Consider the following 18,266-nt stretch of genomic DNA (forward strand, 5'->3'; position numbering starts at 1 on the left):
GGGCCGAGGCAGAGGGGTAAGGCGCGTAGAGCGATTGGGGCAGAGCGAAAGCTTCAGGATTCCCAAACTCGAGCCCCACTCCTTACACGCCCAAGCAGCAGGGCTGAGATGCCGGCGTCGCGGCCGCGGTGGCGGAACCATCCGCTGTTATCAGCCGACTGCACCCGAGCGACCGCACATGCATTACCGTATCGCTCACAGAAACACACCCTCGGGACCGCCACCGTCAGCCCCCCTGTGGGCTGCTTCTGGGTCTTGGTTGCTTTGGGCTTGGAACAACCTTACCTCCCCACCCTTCGCCCCCCCCCATCCTCATCGTCACGCGCACACGCACACGCGCACCTTGAGCGGTGTGAAGAAGATACCAATGCCCGGAATGAGCCGCCGCAGCCGCGAGCGTTTGGGGTCCTGTCGGTGCTCCGCAATCCACCGCTCCATCTTCAGCATGACCTGTGGAGAATATATTTGGTGAGAGCGATCTTGGCCCAACACACATACTGTCGTTGCGATCGTTGCCTATCCTATGGAGCGCGGGTCCTTGCGGGGCGACTTGTGAAGTCCGGAGAGGGAGGGCCCACGCCTGCTGCCTCCGTGGCTGCTGCTGCCTATTCACGTGCCGAGGGTTCCGCACGCAGTCACCGCCACGGCTGCGCATCCCTTCCCTGTCGCCTTCCTTTCCACGCGTCGAGGCAGCCCCGGACCCCTCCCGCGCGCATCGTTCGAGCGGCCCAGCCCCGCAGACACTCCTTCCGACCTCCTGTGCGCCTCTGCAAGCCCTTCAGGCCCCCCCCGGTCCTCCGGGTCCTCTCAGAACCCGCTTCCCCCGCTGCTCCCCCTGCTGGTCCCCCGCGGCCCTCACACGCCTCCTCCCTTCAAGGCCCTCGCTCACCTCCTCGCACGTGTGCGTCTCGTGCATTCGCCGCATGAAGTCAATTAGCCGGTCCTGTTGGACGTGCGGCACGCGTATGTTTGTGTGTGTGTGTGTGTGTGTGTGTGTGTGTGTGTGTGTTTCGGACAGGACGAAGCCGTCAGAAAGGACTAGGCGGGGGCGAACGTTGTTGTTTGGGCGTGTGTGTGGGGTTGTGATAGTCTGTAGCGCAGGCGTGTCGGGGCGAAGTGAATATTGCGGGCGCCTGGGTGCCAGGGTTTGGGCACGCAGCTACACCACGCACCCACTCCCGCCACCACCATCATCGCCCAACCACCACGCACCTAACCATCCACACCTCTTCTCCCCACAAACCACACCCAACCCCCCCGCCCAACCATCCACTCCTCCCCGCCCCCCGCAAAACACACCACCCGCTCACCTGCTCCTTGAGGTGGCCTTTCCGCCGCAGCACCGCCGCGTCGCTGGCCGACCTCGCCCTCTGGCTGAACACCTCGCCACTCTCGGCGGTGTTCAGAAGCTCCCAGTAGCCTGCGTGGTGTTGTGCGTGGTGTGTTGTTTGGTGCGCGTGGTTATAACAGGGGTAGGCTGTTGTTGTTGCTCTGGTGGTGCGTGCGGTGGTGGCTGGGGTGGTGGTGGTGGCGGTCGGAAGGGGTTGGGAACACATGGCGCCAGGAAAGCAGGGGGGTGGTACAAGGCGTGCTGTCCCACTGGCGGAGCCTACATGGCGGCGGCTGTAGCTGCGGCTGTGGCTGTAGCTACGGCTATGGCGCTGCATGTGCTGGGCTGTGGCTGTGGCCCACACGGGCACAGGGCCGCTGGCATGGGGTGGGGGCTGGCCGACCACTACGGTGACGTCGTGTGTGGCCGGCCGGTTGGCCCCGGGTGCGACCGCCAGTTGTGGGTTGACCCAGTCGGCAGTCGTGCTACCGGCAACCGGCACCACCCACAGCACGACAGCTAGCTGCCAATCCCCACGGTACACTACTGCACTGCGACTCCAGTGCAGTGAAGACTAATGGAGAAGAGCGTTTGCGTCGCAACTGGTTTGCCACTGGCACGAAGCAGCCCCTCTCCGCTGTTGCGCCCCGACCTCTCTGATGTTCACCAGTGCAGCGCTAGCGAACCAGGCACGTAGCACATCGTGCCCCCATGCGCTTGGGCCTCCTCAAGCAGCGAGCCGGTCGCGACCGTACTGACAAGTGACAGACTCTCCACGTTCACGACACGGCCCATGCTGACAAGTGACAAGACACCCACATCCACGCGCCTGTTACACCACCTACCCCGCAGCCCGCCTTCTGATACATCAACATCGAGATGGTGATGTAATCAATCGTATTGCGTTGGTGTTGTGTTGTGTGAAAGGCAGAGAGAAAAAGAGAGAGAGTGGAAAAGGGCAGGCGAGGAGGTAGATGAGAGGCCGCAGGTGTGGGTGCAGTTGTGTGTCAACAGGCGGAAAGCGCATGGGCTGTAGCATGGGAAGGAATTATCGGGCGATGCGTGGTGGCAGGCTGTATGGTAATGTTGTGTGTTTGTGTGGCGGAGGCGTTGCTCCGAGCCGGGCGCCCCTTCGCTTTTGGGGGGCGGCGTGTCGCGGAGCACCAGCTCCCGCAATTGAGTGTAGCATGACTGGTATATTGTTGTGGGCGGGTGGCTGCCATCACTGAGACATGCTGAGACGCCACTCTTGGCTTGCTGCAGCAACACGCGTGCTGCCGCTGCCACATGCTCAGGCCCGGCTGCGAGGCCCGCCAACCCCAAACCCACCGCGCCAGCTAACCCACATGGACGAAATCACCGCTTTGAGGCGAACTAGCCCAGAAAAGCCCACAAACCCTGATGAAAATGGTCACTCCGTGGCCACGGGAAGTGTGCCAAACCCCAAAGCGCTGGCACACCCGAGCGCGCCCCTCCTTACCTATGTTAACCTCCGCCACGGGGCCTCCCGTGACCGGGATGAGTGCCGGGGCTCCATTAGCTGCTGCAGCCGGAACGGGAGCGGCTTGCGATGCAGCGCCAGTTGCGGCCGGCGCAGCGCTTGCTAGTGCGACATCGCGAACGCGGTGCGCCGGCAGAACTCTCCGTGGCACGCAGGACCGCTCCGCTGCACACTGCCGCCCTGAATTGACGCGAGTCGCCTTGGCGTGAGCACGATGAAGCATTGGACTATTAGCCGCGACTTTCAGGCTGTTTGGGCGTGGGGCATGGACAGACGAAGGCGGCCACACAGACGAGGTGCCTTGAACTGTAATGCTTAATGTAATTGAGGATGTAAGAGTAACGACGGATTGAATCCGGCTCGTCGAGGCGTTGCGTGGCGCACCACGCGGTGTTGCGCAAAGTCGTTTGTAAAAGCTGTAGGAGTTCTCCTAGACGCAGCAAGGGCAGAAACAGGTAGTCGACTTTCTATATTGAAGCACGCGTCGAAACAGGCGAGCGTCGCGCCTACGCGAGATGTGGCGGGGCGTGAAACGTGCTCAGAGTGCACATTGCTGCCGCACAATTCCCCTGTTAATTCGACTAGGTGGATGGGCCGCTACACGTAACATACATTTTACCTGATGGCTATTGCGGACTTCAGAGCATGCACTAGGCTGCTGCCAACCAGGAAACAAAGTCGCAAGGGTTGTTTGCGCGCGGGCCGATACGCGTTACCGGAGTGCGCTTGCTGAAGCACAAGATTACTGGTATAGGATTTGACTGTCGCAACCGCGAAAACAACACGGCCGCGTCGCGGAGGCAGCAGAAAACAGTCCCCCGGGTCAACGGGGCCCCTGGTGCGCCGTTGAAGAATTGTCAAGTTGTGAAGCAGAAGGAAGCCAGGAAGCGACGTCTGTCATCGTCTGCGAGGAATGAGCCTGCAGTTTTAACCGCTTCCATGGCAACACTAGGGGCCCCCCAAAACAGTTTGATAAGTCACGACGCCATTGTACACGATGTGCTCTGCGTTCCTTATGTTGCGCTGCTGCCTCGATCCATAACGCCTACAGTTTGGTGTTTGGAGGTAGAAGGCCCTCCGATAGCGCTATGAACCGCCCAGCGGTCTTCAAATATCACCACAATCCGCTACCATCCTAAGGGAGGCGTTGTCTACAGCAGCTAGCTCGCAACCCAGTCCGAGCCCAGCCGAGATGTCACCTACCTGCGTATGCTGGGAAATATGCTGGTCACCGTACAGTTTTGAAGCCGCTAGCACAGCCGGTTTACATGAAATCGCGGGCGACGCCCGCTTTGCCCCGCAGCCCCGTACCCCCGACTGCTTTCCGAGCATCCCCGACAAAGGCCACACCATGTGGCCACAGCCGCAGCCAGAGGGATGACACGCCCGGTTCCCGAGGGCTTCGCACTGAGCCGGGCGAGCTCCGGTGGGCGCTCAGCGCGGTCCTGTATTGCTAATCTTGATGAGTAAACCGCTCAGCGCGCTGGGTTGCGGGGCTCATCGACTGGGCCGTCGGCTCATCCGGGTGTGCGGACCGCTCATCCAGCTTGGCGGCCCTTCGCTGGGCCGAAGCTCTCAGCAGCTGAGAGCAGCCGAAACAGCCCGTGTCATCCCCCTACAGCAGCTCTAGAATACACCACAGCGAATGAGCAGGCGCTACTCTTGTCGGGTTTGCCAGTTGTGCAGCGCCCGCTACACCACTCCCTTGCACTTGGGCCGGTGCGTGCACTGAACCAGGTAACCGTACACGAGCATGAGTATTTACATGGGTTTGATCCGTGCTGCATGCGTAATTGCGTATGCCATTATCCCTTCCATGCACAGTCCGTGCGCGCGTTCTTGCATTGAACTCAACACTCGTGCACTGGTACTGTTTGCTGCCGTTGCCGTTGCCTTTGATGCCCAGGTGCGCCAGCAGGTGACGGGACCTGTCGGCGTACGCCTGCACCCGCCAAGGCACCCGCTCCCCCGCCTCTTGCACGCAGCTTGCAAGGCTGGCATGCGGCTCCTCAAGACGGGGAGCAAACGGACTACCGTACTGACACTGTGCTTAAACGCCCCCCATACGGCGGGCTCACCGTGCGTGGCGGACTTGCCTTTCACCCAGCCTGAGGCTCTTGGCCCAGGCGGTATCGGGCAACCCGCGCTCAGCTTCTGGCCGTCAGTCTATTGGAGCGCCTCACCGTGCTTGCCAATAATGGTGGACGGCCACGCGCATCCACGCGCATGTGGATGGATGCTGGGGTCGAACATGGGGATGACATTGAGACTGGAAGCCGTGAGCCCGATGGCATGATCCATGGCTGTTGTTGACGCCTGTTTACAGGCTTTCGATGATAGGTAACAGGGCCTGCAGCGCTGTTTACAGGCCGCACGAGTGTTGAGAAGCAGGGACTGTGCAACGGAGCGCTTTGACGTGAACGTGTTATGGCATATGACTGATTCACACGTCGGTAATGACCCCTGACTGATGTTCGCGGGTGCTGCGTATGCTGGCGTGCCCAAGGATCGTTGTTGGATAAGCTTGCTGGTCGCAATACCGTGTAAGTGTGGGAAATGCTGCGTGCGGACGCGGTATCAAGTTACCGGTAATCGAGAAGCGTCTTACAGCAAAAGTCTGCGTGAACAGAGGCAAGGGCCGTGCTGCAGGTGGAGTAGCACGCTGCGGCAGGTAGAGAGCGGGAGAGAGGCGAGGGTAAGGGAGCGAGAAGCAGGTGACAGGCGAGGCTGACGCAAGTTGGCGCACAATGGCTCGCTCATATGGTTACCTCGCGCGCTGTGAAAGGCCAGAGAGCTGTCGTCGTGGGCGTGCTGTAGTCGGGGTGGCATGCTGCTTCGAGGAAAGGCGCCTGCGGGAGAGACAGGGAAAACGGGAAAGGGCGAAAGGCAACGGAAAGCATAGGTGGCAGCCTGGCAGGACACGGCTACCGAGTCACATGTTCGCCCACCAGAGCTTCGCTCGTGAGAAGTCCACTCCCTCGCTGGGAGGCAGGGGAAATAAGGCGGGGTTCAGGGGGTTCAGGGGCGACCGGGGCCTTGGCATGGTTGTGGGGGAGTCGGGGAGAAAGGGGCGTTGGAGAGGCTGCGCGCAGTCCAGCTGCTATGAGAATGCGTCCACCTTCCTGGCCTGGGAGGCTGGGATTGAGCCATCTGGCACAGGACTTGCATCTTCGGGGAGCGGCAAGAAGCGGGCCCCGATGTAGGCCCTCGGGCGAGAAAGATTGGGCGATTCCGGGGTTGCATTCTCGCCGCGTGGGGCTGCATACGGTCCCCGAATCTCGCCAGCTACCCCTTTCCGGGGGGGTTGCGGGGGGGGGGGGGCGGAGCTCCCTGCCAAACACTAAAAACCAGGCACTTTTGGGCCCCCGGATGCCGTGGGCGAGAACATGATAGGGCCCTTCTCGCCTGCGGCGGCGGCCCACCCCTGGAGATGCAAGCCCTGATCTGGCGTTCCGGCACCGCACGGGGATCAGGCCCTCTAGCCTCTAGCTGTAGATGTAAGATACGGACACTGGGACTCAATCCTGCCAAACGCTCCGCTGGAGGGCGCGCAACCAGATGGCCCCGGCTCACGGTCTCTCACGCCTCGCTCGCGCCCGCACTCACCCACCCATACCTGCCTAGTACGGCGCCGCGCCGGCGCACACCACACACCCTCGTCTGCCACACACCTGCTGCAGAGACCTCGCCCTGGCTGGCAACCCTAGCGTCCCCTCATCATTCCTAGGTGCGCAACCGCCCCCCCCATACACCTCTTATGCGTGCTGTGTCCGGGTCCCACCCCTTGCGGCATGCCCTAGTCCACACGCACGCTTTCACCCCCACTCCACGTTGGCTCAAAACGAACCCGCCCGGCTCGCTACCATCAACTTGTATTGCTCAATTGTTGTTACATGCTAACGTAGATCATCCGTTGGCCTCCACCCGAGGCTGCTGCATGTGCAATCTGTGTGCCACACCGGCGGCGCTCCCAGCCTCCAGTAGGTGTGTACGCACTGCCCCACGCGAGCTAGCTGCGGCCGGTCCCTATTGCCTCGAGCAGTCTTCACTGAAACACGCCACCGCAGCAGTCGTACACTCAGCATGCAGTTGCCGCGAAGTTCGGCCGACCGCTCCAGGGTGGCCCATTCCAAAGTGACACGGGCAAGTGACAAGTCACCCCTTCCCCAACTGTGCAACCCCCCCCCCCCCCCGCAGAGAAGGGGGAGTGAACTCCGCTTGAAATAATATTTGATGCCGTGCTCACGGAACGTCGGCGTCTACGCGAACCGACGCCAAACGCCTGACACGTTCATAGCTCCTATTGTATCACCGCCTTGTCCCTCACCACCGTTCTTCAATCAACACTCCCGGTATGGGCAGCAACAAAAGTATGGGGCTATGCAGCCGTGCCGTTCAGGGGCCTAGGTATCATTTACCATCTAGGTCCCCAACGGTCCCCGGTGCGGCGGTCTTAATGCCGTTTTGAGATGCCGTGCTCCCGGAAAGTCGGAGCCTGTGAAAACCGATGCCAACACCTTACACGTTCATAGCAAGTCTATGGCAACCTGTCTGCCAGGCATACTCCTACACTTGCAACACCGCCTTGTCCCTCACCACCGTCCTTCAATCAACACTCCCGGGGCGGGCAGCAACAAAAGTATGGGGCTATGCAGCCGTGCCGTTCAGGGGCCTAGGTATCATTTACCATCTAGGTCCCCAACGGTCCCCGGTGCACCGCCGTTTTGGGATGCCGTGCTCCCGGAAAGTCGGAGCCTGTGAAAACCGATGCCAACACCTTACACGTTCATAGCAAGTCTATGGCAAACCGTCTGCCAGGCATACTGGTCCCTAACCACCGTCCTTCAATCAACACTCCCGGGGCGGGCAGCAACAAAAGTATGGGGCTATGCAGCCGCGCCGTTCAGGGGCCTAGGCATCATTCACCATCTAGGTCCCCAACGGTCCCCGGCCCGGTGGTCTCGCCGCCGTCATCTACGGTCTGCCCGGCCGGCCAACAGCCGCGCCCGGGCAGCAACTACCCCCCCCCACACACACACATCCGCATCTGTCGTTTCCCTAGTGCCCCAATACCCCACATGCTTGCTGCTAGCTTGCGCCTCTCTACGGGCGCCTTGCGAATGCAGTCCTGCACTGCATCTGACTTCCAGCGCCCATGCTCCATGACGTCCGCCAAAGAGGCGCCGGCGCTGGCCGCTGCCGTACGTTGCGGTGCCGTGCCGTGCCGTACATATACTGTGTGCTGAGCATGCTGGCATGTTGGGCGCGCCCGCCTGGCCCTCCCACATGGCCTGCAGCAGGGTTGGCACCGACCCGGGCGTGTAGGGAGTCAGCAGCAGCGGGTATGGCGGGTGTGGGGAAGCTGATGCCCAGCAGCAGGGTGCCTATGCGTGTCCTTTCACCTCAGTCTGCGCGGATTCGGTGTGTGTGACTACTGTACGCGTGCACCTGCCCCAATCTGCATGCATGCGATACGCAAGCTAAAGCACCTTGTAGCGGCGAATGCTCCATTCTGCGTACACAAACATCATGCCGGCTCATCATCATGCCGTCACCGCCTCCTCCATCATGCCGCCACCGCCGCCTCCTCGCTTACCTGCGTGTCACCACTGGCGCCCGCGCGCCTTCAGCAGGGCGCGCGCCACAGTTCCGTAGCCTCGCGTAGTCGCGATCTTCAGCGGCGTCTGACCAGTTTTCTCGCAGGGCAAGTTCACGTCCGCGCCTTTTTCAATAAGTAGCTCCACCACCTCCAGGTGCCCGGCGCTGGCCGCGAAGAACAGGCCGGTGCGGCCGCCGCTGTCTGTCTGCGGGCGACACAAACACGCAAACACACGAATAGTTAGTTGGGGCTATACAGCTACCGTAGGTATGAACAGAGCCGGGGGTGGCAGATACCGTATGCGAGTACAGTGCGGCAGTGCTGTGCCTAGTATCAGGTAGCTGGGTCTTTACCTCGCGCACGCACAACCCCAACCTGACGTGGACCCCTTACTTAGCTTACCGCATCCACGTCAACACCGTCTTCTCCGTCCAGCATTGACCCCACTGCTGTCGCATCGCCCTTCAAGCAGGCGTAGAAGAAGGCTACCTCCAGCTTACAACTCAAATTAATTAGCCGTGCGGTCTGCGTGCACACCAAGGACGAGTAGGTTACAAGCAACAAGGGTCCTCTGCAACCCAATCAGACAGGGAAGCCAATTAAAGCTGCAGCAGGCTGACCGCTCACAGCACACAGCATGGGCATGCATCACCTGCATGCGCACCGACCTACCTGTGCCCTGTCCTGCGCGTCGCGCTCCTTCCGCATGTCCGAAAGCCGCCTGTGCTCCTCCTCCCGCCGCCGTTCCGCCTCCCTCTGCAGCCGCTCCTTATCCCTCTGCAGCTGCTCTTTCTCCCTCTGCAGCTGTTCGTTTGCCCTCCGCAGCTCCTGCTCCCTCTGCAGATCCTGCTCCCGCCGCTCCGCCTCCCTCAGCTGCTCCTCCTCCCGCCGCTCCATCTCCTTCGCTAGACGTTGACGCTCCCACTGCACCCGGGCGACCTGTATGCGGGGCACGCATGCACGCCTTACCAGCAAGCAAGCCAGCAAGCGGATTACAGCAGGTCGAGTGATACAGGCACACACCCCTTGTGCCTCTGTAGTAGTGTCGGCAAAAGACACATCTAGATGCCCCAAGGCGTGTTCCGCAGGGTTATGTTCTTGTGTGGTGTAGAACTACGGTTCCGCCCACAGCCTTCCGACTACAGGGGCACACGCGCCTAGCGCCCAAAGCTGCCGGTTCTTTCATTTGCCATGACACAAGCAAGCGCGCGCGCACACACACACACACAATGCCCCGTTTGCCTTGTGCTCTTAAAGAAACACATACACACATGCACACCCACCCTGGCCTCGTGCGCCTGCTGCTGGACGCATGACAGGTGTGCGGACCAGCGCCCGCCGCACAGCGCCGCCCGCAGCAGCAGCGACTGACCACTGGGGGGCTGCAGCGGCTGCTGCTGCTGCTGCTGGCCAGATGTGGCGACCGCAGCAGAAGCATGTGTGCCCAGACCGCCACCGCTGGCCCCACTGCCAGCAGTCATCAGGTCCTCCATCCTAATGTGTTGCGCGAGCGCCGCAGTGGCCCGCTGCACCTGCTCCGCCAGCGCAAACACCTGCTCCTCCTCTCCATCACCATGGAAATCTGCCGCGGCCGCCGCAGCAGTCATACTCCTGCTGGCGCTGCCCGCGCCGCCACCGCTGCCGCCCTCCAGCAGCCCCTGCAGCGGAGACGGCGGCCGGCGGCCGTACAGAGCAGTCAGCGGCCCCTCACACGCCGCCAACAGGCACTCTGCCAGGCAGTCCAGGGCTGGGGCAGCAGCTGCTGGTACAGCAGGGGAGCAGGGCGCCACCGCCGCCGCCGCCGCTGCCCGCCCTGCCGGTGGGCGCTCTTCTTGCGGCTGGGTGGCGGCGGCACATTGCAGCGCTGCCGCCCGCAGCATCAGGCTTGCCAGCTGCCACTGCGGAGCACGGTACGTCGCCGCTTCGCATGATATGTCGCGGCCACTGTCTTCGGTGCTGGTGCTGTTGCTGGCACTGCCAAACTTCCGCTGCTGCCGCTTTTTCTGCTGCCAGTGCTGCTTCTGCGTCTGCTGCTGCTTGATCCGGGACCCTTTGTAGAGGCACAGGCGGCGGGCCAGTCCGAGCAGCAGCAGCAGCAGGCAGTCGGCCTCCTGTTGGAACGGTTGCCGGCCCCTGCTGCCGGCGCCACCGACTGCCGAGCTGTTGGCGTCTTGCAGGTCCATGATTGCCTCCTCCACAAGGCCACACAGCGCGCCGTATCCCCTGGAGGTGGTTACAGGAAGTACACGGTATCGTAAACATTGTGTGTCAACAGCCAGGGCGGAGCACACATAACATCTAATACAGCACGTAAAGCGCAACTACAGCAGGCGGCCCGCCTCCGGCCTTTGCTTATCACGCACGCACCTGTCCGCCAGCTCCGGCCAGCAGTCTTCTTGGCTGAGGAGCGGGTTGCCCACACACGCCGCCAGGCACAGCAGCATCGACAGCCGGTATTCTGGGAGCTCCCCAGCCAGCGCCCTGTAACCGCCGCCGCCACCCGCCGCCCGCATGGTCAGGGCCCGCACCAACGCCGCCAGCTGCGGCCGCGGCAGGCTCGGCGCCAGCGGCCGCAGCTGGTCGGCCGCGGCCTCCAGCAGCCAGCCTTCGTCATCACGCCAGCAGAAGCCTGGCGGTAGATCTTCAGCGCTACCCCAGCGGCTGTCGCGGCAGCTCGCCGCCGTCAGCTGCTGGACCAAGCCCAGCGCAAACAGGGCCACGCAGGCTGCGCGGCTGTTGCCATTGCCAGTGCTGCTGTCAAGCTGCGCCTGCTGCTGCGCCTGCTGCGCCGCCTGCGGCTCCTGAGCCGTGCCGTTGGCGTCAGCGCCGCCACCACCGCCGCTAAGCAGGGCCACGCCTAGCCGCATCACAGTCAGTGCCAGTTCGCGGTCTGGAACCCGCGCGGCTTCGCGCCAATGCCTGAAGCCGACCTTCTCAATAATGTCAGCGTCCGCACTGCCCTCCTTCTGACCGCCGGCGGCCGCCATCCGACCACTGCCCGCTGCCGCAGCCGCTGGAGGGAGTAGCACGGCGCACACGTCTGGCGGCAGCCCGCTGCGCACCATGGGCGCCGCCGCAGCCAGCAGGCAGCTCCACACGGTGGCCGCCGGGCGCGACGGTGGGCCGCATTCCGCCGCATGCTGCCGCACTTGCCGGTACCCCTCCGCAGCTGCCAACTCCGCCAATCCCGTGTAGCCATAGCCCCCGTCCTCGTCAATGCCGCCCGCCGTCGCTGTGAACAGCAGCATCACCAGCAGCTGCAGTGCAACAGAGGTGGTGGCCACGGAAGCCGCGCCGCTGCTGTCCCCGCCTCCGCTGCTGCTGCCACTGCTGTTGCACGAAGCAATTGCAGCCTCAGCTGCAGCAGCTGCCGGGAGCGATCCCAGCAGCACCGGCACCAGGCAGTGGACCAGAGGAATGCTGCGGCCGTCCGGAGCGCGCCACCCAACACCTCCGTATGCATCCCTGCTGCCCGCCACTGCCTCCCGCAGCGCTGCCGTGCCGCCGCCCAGGGTCAGCAGTGAGGCCACGGCGGCGTGCAGGGCGTGCATCGACAGCCGCAGCAGGGCGGCGGCGGTGGCCGCAGTGGCGGCGGCGGTGGCCGCAATGGAGGCGGAGGTGGCGGCGGAGGAAGGCCTGGAAGCGGCGGCGGTGGCAGCGGCAGGGTCGGGGCCCGCCGCTGTGGGCACCGCCGCCGACGGCAGCATAAGGTCTTGCCCGTGCTGCCAAGCCACCACGGCGACCGCCAGCCGTCGTACAGCAGCGGCGGCAACGGAAGCGGCAGTAGCAGTGGGCTTAGCACCGACGCATGCTGCAGCTGCAGCAGCAGCACCCGCAGCTGCCGCACGTCGCAGGCCTGCCTTCCCCAGCTTAACAGCCCCGCCGCGCGCGGAGCCGCCAGAGCCTCCGCCACTGCGACCGCCCGCTGCCTCAATTTCGTCTCCAGCCGCCAGCCACGCCGCATCCAACACGCAGGCGGCCAGCTGTAGCAGCTCCAGCGGCTGCATCATGCCACCGCCGCTGCCGCCGCTGCCATCGTAATTACCGCCACCGCTGCGTCTGTCACCATGGACAAATGCCGCACCCTCCTCCGCCTGTGCCTGCTGCCGCTCAATCGCCGCAGCCACCAGGTCAGCCATGCGCGCCAGCAGGCCCCCGCCGCTTCTGCGGAGAATGACAGACAGGCAGACAGGCACGGGATCAGACAAAGGTCGGTCGCGCACAACCCCCCGTTCCTCAGTACTTCCCAGTCGGCAAGCTTCATGAAGTCGCGGTTGACATTTGTCCAGACAAGCTCGCCGTCCACTACCTAACACGCACGGCGGTACTCACTTGCCAACGGCTGCGTGCAGAGTGCGAACCGCCTCGCGCCGCGGCAACAGCAGGTCATCCGTTGGCGGCGCGCCACTGCCATCGCCACCGCCGCCGTCGGAGCTGCCGCCGGCGCTGCCGCCACCGCTGCCGCCACCGCCCATCAGGCAAGCATGCAGGCAGCACAGGCGGAGCTCCTCGCTTCGGCGGGCTTCCTCGCTCCGCCCGCCGCCGTCCACCGCCGTCGCATCACCACCCAGCAGCACCAGCGCCCGTGCCAGTGCCTCAGGGGTCGCAGGCCGCAGGCTGGGGTGCGGCAGCAGCGGCCCGCAGTGCAGCAGCAGCTGGTGCAGCAGCTGCAGAGCCGCCGCCGTGACCGCCACCGGCGGTGCGGCTGCAGCTGCTGCTGCTGATGGCGGCGTAGAGCGCGGCGGCGGCTGGGCCTGCTGCTGGCCGCGAGCACTGCCATCGCCGCGAGCACTGCTGTTGCTGATGCCGCTGCTCCCCAGCAGTGCTCCCCCTCCGACCGAGGCGCCGCCGTCACTGGCGCCGTCGCCCACCACTACGCCAAGGCACGACAGCGCCGCCTGTACCAGCGGCAGGCCGCCCCCGCCGCCCGCCGGCAGCAGCAGCAGGTCGGCAGCCATGCCGGTCTGGCCCCGCACCACCGCCGACACCAACTGCAGCAACACCTCCAAACCTTGGTCGGCGTCGGCAGCGGCGGCGTCAGCGTCAGCGGCAGCGACAGCGGCTCTGCCGCCCCGCCGCTGCTGCAGCTCCGCAGCGCACCGGCCCGCCGCCCACACGAACCGCCGCCGCACCTCCGGGCACCGCGCACACGCCTCCGCAACCGCCGCCGCCACCTCTCGCTGCGCCTCCGGCCCCTCCGCCGCCAGCCACAGCAGCACCAGCAGCACGCGCTCTGCCGACGCGGCCTGCGGCAGCGCGCGCAGCTGCAGCAGCGGCAGCAGCACAGCTGGGCCGCCCGCCGACAGCAGCTGCGCCTGCGGGCCCTGCTGCGAGGTGCCAATGATGTGGCTGACGCTGACGAGGCAGCCCAGCACCAGATCCTGCACCAGTGACAGCACCGCGGGGGACTGCATCTCGCCGTCGCTGGAGGCTGCGACCGCGGCCGCGGATGCGGCGTCTGCGTCAGCAGCCTCAGCCTCAACCTCAACCCCAGCCTCAGCCTCAACCTCAGCCCCATAAGCCCCAGCCTCAGCCCCCGCCTCAGGCTGCTGCAGCTGCTCCGGGTGATGCCGTGCTTGGCCAACAGCTTGGCTGCTGCTGCTGGTGTCGCAGGCCCGCAGCACAGCGCACAGGGTGGGCAGGCAGCCAGCCCGAACTGCTGCAGAGCACGCGGCGGCTACGGTTGCAGCTGCGGCGGCCGCTGCTGGTTCCAAGCCGCGCGGCACGGCAGCAGTAGCTGGTTCTGCTGCGTCCGCAGCAGCTGCATCGGGCTGTAGCAGAGCCTCCAGCAGCCGCAGGCAGTCAACCACGCCCGCTGTGGCGGCAGGCACTGCGGCTGTAGCTGTAGCTGTAGCTGCGGCCGAACCGCCGGTGCTGCTGCCGCCGCCCACTCCTTCTCCAGCCGCCGTGGTCGCCGCGGCTGGCGCGGCGGCGGCGGCCGCCGCCTCTACCTGCGCCCGCAGCAACGTGGTGACGTCCGCCGCCAGCTGTGCCCGCTGCTCCAGCGAGAGCTGCGGCCGCGCTGCCGAGGGGCCGCTGAGGAACCAGCAGCGCAGGGCCACAAGTGCCAGCGCCCGTGCCTGCTGAGGTGTCGCCTGCCACTGCGGATCGGCGTTGCGTGCAGCACCAGCACCAGCAGCACACTTGGCCTCTGCTGCCGCCGCGCCGTCAGACAGCAGCTTGAAGCAGCGGTTGTGGACACGCGCCGCGGATTTGGCCTCATCGGTAGACGCCGGCCGATCGCTAGTCACGGCCTGTGAGCGAGCGGGCATGTGTGTTTGTGCGTGCATGGATGTTGGAGCGCACAGTGACGCAGGACTACTGTGTGTACGATGTGGTGCGATGCGTTTGGCTGGAGGGAATACGTACACGGTGGAACCGATGTCAGGCATCATGGCAGAACCAAAAGTGCTTGCTTCTACCGTATTGATGACCATGCACGCGCCCGCACCCGCGCCCAGTGGCGCCCACACATACACGCACCGTGACGAGCTGCCCGAACACCTCCAGTGCGGCCGCCAGCACCTCCGTCACCTTCACCCGCTCCACAATTTGCGCCAGCACCCGCAGCTGCGGCTCCCAGTCCACCAACATCCCGAGGACCGGGTGGGAAATCAGCTGGCGCAGGCCCTTGGCAGCAGCGTCGGCGGCAAGCTGGCGTGCTGTTGATGCCGATGCAGATGCAGTAGCGGCGGCTGCGGGTTTGGGGGCTGCCGGGGCGGCAGGACCTTCGGGGCCTGCCGCTCCGGCGCCGCCGTCGCCTTCAGTAGCTTCTGTGGTGTCGGGGGTCAGCGCCGCGAGCTTGAAGAGGCAGTAGTTGGCTGCCTGCGGAAAGGCAGGAAAGGAAGTTAGCACAGTCAGCAGTACCGTAACCTGCGAAAACGGCCGCGCTTCGAGCACTTGAATAGCCCCCTAGCCCGGCGCCCAGAACGAGGTAGGGCATCGCATCACAATCTCCCTCGCCAGTACTAACAGCAGCATGCACCCAGGCAAGCACCCAGCCATCTGAGCATGCAGCCAGCCAGCAAGCGTAGCACAGCTCGCTGTTCACATACTCACCCGCTGCACATCCAGTCGGTACCGCTCCACCTCCTTCGCCAGCCGGCCTTGCTGCAGCGCCTGGTCCAGCCGCTCTGTGATGTCATCGAGGGCATCGCCATGGCTGGAAACCGCCAAGCTCGGTGCGAAAAGGACGCTGAAGTCCTCGCTTTCGCTGTCGTCCATGCTTGATTCTGCTGTCCGCTATGGAAGTGGACGAGTAGACAACCTGAAGGCGACAACGGAAGAATAAAGCAACAATGAGATCGCTTCAGCCCGCATTCCGTCACGGGCCGCGTCACGGGTTTCCTCCCGCAGATCTTCCCCGAGATCTCAAATCCTGCAGCGATGCATCCTCTGTGGGTGCGCCGCAGTGCATCAAGCGATACACGAGTGTGCAGTAGCAATACCGTCGCCAGACATGCGTGGGCGTTTCTTACACATGCTTGCAGAGCCGGTCCGTTGCACGTTGCCTCGTCAGCTCAACCGTTGCGTTCGTTTATGTACATACCAGGTGCAGTCCCCAGGCATGGACAGTCGCCGCGCGTGGATGCACTTGCTATAAACCGCACATGGATGCATTTGCCCTAGAGCAGCCATCCAATCCCACATGCGCCCGCGCTGCTGCTGCGCGCCCACCTCACCTTGCTTAGCACGCACACCAGCCACGCCTCCATCAAGCACGAGAAGGTCGCTGTCCGCTCCATTAGATATATCCCCTCCTCCGCAGCCGCAGCCGCAACCGCAACCGGAGCCGCAAACCGGCCTCCGCCCCGACACACAGTGCTGCCAGCGACGAGGGTTGGGCGGCGGCGCGCTCGCCGCTGCGAGCTGGCGGTGTGCGTGCGTTTACATGTGGGCGAGCCGCGCGCGTTTGGCCCGGCCGCGGGCTTGCTATGGCTTGCTTGGAACGTGGGGCCATGGCTGCGGCGGCGACGGGGTGCGCATTGGTGCGATCGGCGCCACGCACGCTGTGCAGTCGGGGCCCCGCTCGACGCGGACACTGCGGCTGCTGTGTTGGCAGCTGCTGCTGCGGTGTCAGCGGCAACGGAGGTGGCGGGTAGCAGGTGCGTGGCGCTTCCTGTGCATTAGTAAGGAGCCGCTGCGCTGCCCGGACATGATGGCCTCTGCCGCCGCCGCATGTGTCGCTGCTGCTTGGACGTACAGCTATGCACATCCCTACGACGCCTCGTGATTGCACAGCCATCCAGCGCGCACTCCAGCAGCTGCATCGCCAAATGCCGTCCGTTATGCCGCTGTTGCTTGCTGGGTAGCTGCGGTCTCGTCCTCAACCCCTGCTGTGTTGCGTGTAATCCGCCACGGGCAAGCAACGCGGCACTCGCCCCGACATCACGTGCCCCTGTGACCCGCGTGTCGCCGCAACCAGCCAGCACCTGTCGACTGCCGCCACCCGCGCGGCATGCCTGCGGTAGTCCGCAACCAGACCGCCGCAGCCAGGCGAAGCAGCTGCCAGCATGACCAGCGGTGCGCAGCGACACGGTGACCAATGCTGGGGCAGGTTGGCGTGAGGCGCGCGCGCACCCCTCAAGCTGCGGTCCCGCCGGCTGGCACAAGTGCGTCTGCGCGAAGCCTGCTGATATCTTCTTTAAGCACGCCATTGTATAAAAGCTAGAAAACAAGCGAGCTGTCGGTGATGCCACCGAGAAATGAACAACACTGCACGTTGACTGTATTAAGCTAAAACATATATCTCTATGCTCTTTAACTATATGAAGTTTGGAAAGGCGCGCAGCCACGTTTTAACCCCCAGCTGTCGCTTGTCGGCGATGCGAGAACAACCGACCACACAGGAAGTGCAGGGGTAATTGCGGAAAGCACAAGTGCAAACAATAGTTGTCCAGCGAAATTTTTGGGCTGAGCCCCCCCAGCGAAGCGTTCCCGGGAGATTTTTGGTTCTCTATCCCGCGCCCGCCGCTGCTGATTTTGCTGCGCGCCAGCAGCACCTGCAGCTGCTGGAGGCTGGGCGCTGCACCCATTTCTGCCAGGGCAAGCAGCGGCGGGCGCGGGATAGAGAACTCCGCCTGGCTGTGGCGCGCGGCCCATTCCCTGGCATGCTGCAGCCCCACCACCATGCCGAACGCCAGCACCTTGCTGCCGCGGGGGAAGTGGCGGTCAAACAGCATTGGCGCCATAGCAGGGCCACCGCCGCCGCCATCGTAGCTGCGGCCGAGGTCCAAGGCAGCGGACACGGCCGCCTGAGCAGCTGGCGTGCTCCCAAATGCCTCCGCTGCAGCAGTCGAGGCCATGCGGGCGAACCGCTGCTCCACCAGCGCCGCCGCAAGTGCGGCAGCCCCGGGCCGCCCCACTGCCATACCCGCCAGCATCCCCTGGACTGTACGCGCAGCCTCGCCAACCGCCGCCGCGGCCTCAGCGCAGCGGCGGCGGCGGAGTAGCCAGCCCGCAGCGCCCACCATCGCCCCACCATTGCCCAGCGCAGCACATGCGCTGGCGGCGGTGGCGACTAGGCCCGCGGGAACCGCTGCTGCAGCCGCCTGCGCCTCCGCCAGGGCAGCGGCACGCGCAGCCTCCTGCGCCTCCGGCTCGCCACCGACACCCAACTCCTGCATCAGCTGAGCCGCCGCCTGCTGCTGCTGCCGCTGCTGGTCTGCCCACCACCCCGTGTGCAGTGACTGCAGCTCCCGCAGCGCTGCGGTGTTGATAGTGATCGCGCAGAGGTTGGTGCCAGCGTCCAGGCGGCAGTAGCTGCTCATCGTCTCCCGGCTGCGCTGCTGCTGCGCTACAGCCACCTGGTCCGCATACAGCCCCGCAACACGCTG

General features: G+C 64.4%; 3 protein-coding genes across 4 annotated transcripts in view; 1 reads left to right on the forward strand and 2 right to left on the reverse strand.

The window, feature by feature from the left end:
* CHLRE_04g225750v5 (uncharacterized protein) overlaps nt 1-3,726 on the reverse strand; it is a 9,215-nt gene extending 5,489 nt beyond the window's left edge. Inside the window, exons 1-5 of one of the 2 annotated variants that reach the window (XM_043061991.1) lie at nt 2,811-3,726; nt 2,176-2,190; nt 1,311-1,420; nt 890-943; nt 343-450 (exon numbers count right to left, since the gene is read on the reverse strand). In XM_043061991.1, coding sequence (XP_042925344.1) covers nt 343-450; nt 890-943; nt 1,311-1,420; nt 2,176-2,190; nt 2,811-3,054 — 531 coding nt within the window. In that variant the 5' untranslated portion in view covers nt 3,055-3,726. The remainder of the gene's footprint in view (nt 1-342; nt 451-889; nt 944-1,310; nt 1,421-2,175; nt 2,191-2,810) is intronic. The other variant, XM_043061992.1, reaches the window with a different exon arrangement.
* Nucleotides 3,727-3,848: 122 nt separating this feature from the next.
* Nucleotides 3,849-5,660, forward strand: CHLRE_04g225776v5 (uncharacterized protein). The gene is made up of 2 exons (XM_043061993.1): nt 3,849-4,568; nt 4,738-5,660. The coding sequence occupies exon 1, from the start codon at nt 4,294-4,296 to the stop codon at nt 4,459-4,461; it is 168 nt and encodes a 55-aa protein (XP_042925345.1). The 5' UTR covers nt 3,849-4,293; the 3' UTR covers nt 4,462-4,568; nt 4,738-5,660.
* Nucleotides 5,661-6,330: 670 nt separating this feature from the next.
* On the reverse strand, nt 6,331-15,686 carry CHLRE_04g225800v5 (uncharacterized protein). Its single transcript, XM_043061994.1, has 8 exons — nt 15,490-15,686; nt 14,914-15,255; nt 12,763-14,684; nt 10,798-12,594; nt 9,714-10,653; nt 9,103-9,369; nt 8,833-8,955; nt 6,331-8,635 (listed from the first exon to the last, which is right to left on the reverse strand). Exons 1-8 carry the CDS (start codon nt 15,652-15,654, stop codon nt 8,435-8,437), a joined length of 5,757 nt encoding a protein of 1,918 aa, XP_042925346.1. The 5' UTR covers nt 15,655-15,686; the 3' UTR covers nt 6,331-8,434.
* Nucleotides 15,687-18,266: the final 2,580 nt, after the last annotated feature.

This window comes from Chlamydomonas reinhardtii, chromosome 4, assembly GCF_000002595.2.
Source record: "Chlamydomonas reinhardtii strain CC-503 cw92 mt+ chromosome 4, whole genome shotgun sequence".
In the NCBI taxonomy this organism is placed as follows: Eukaryota; Viridiplantae; Chlorophyta; class Chlorophyceae; order Chlamydomonadales; family Chlamydomonadaceae; genus Chlamydomonas; species Chlamydomonas reinhardtii.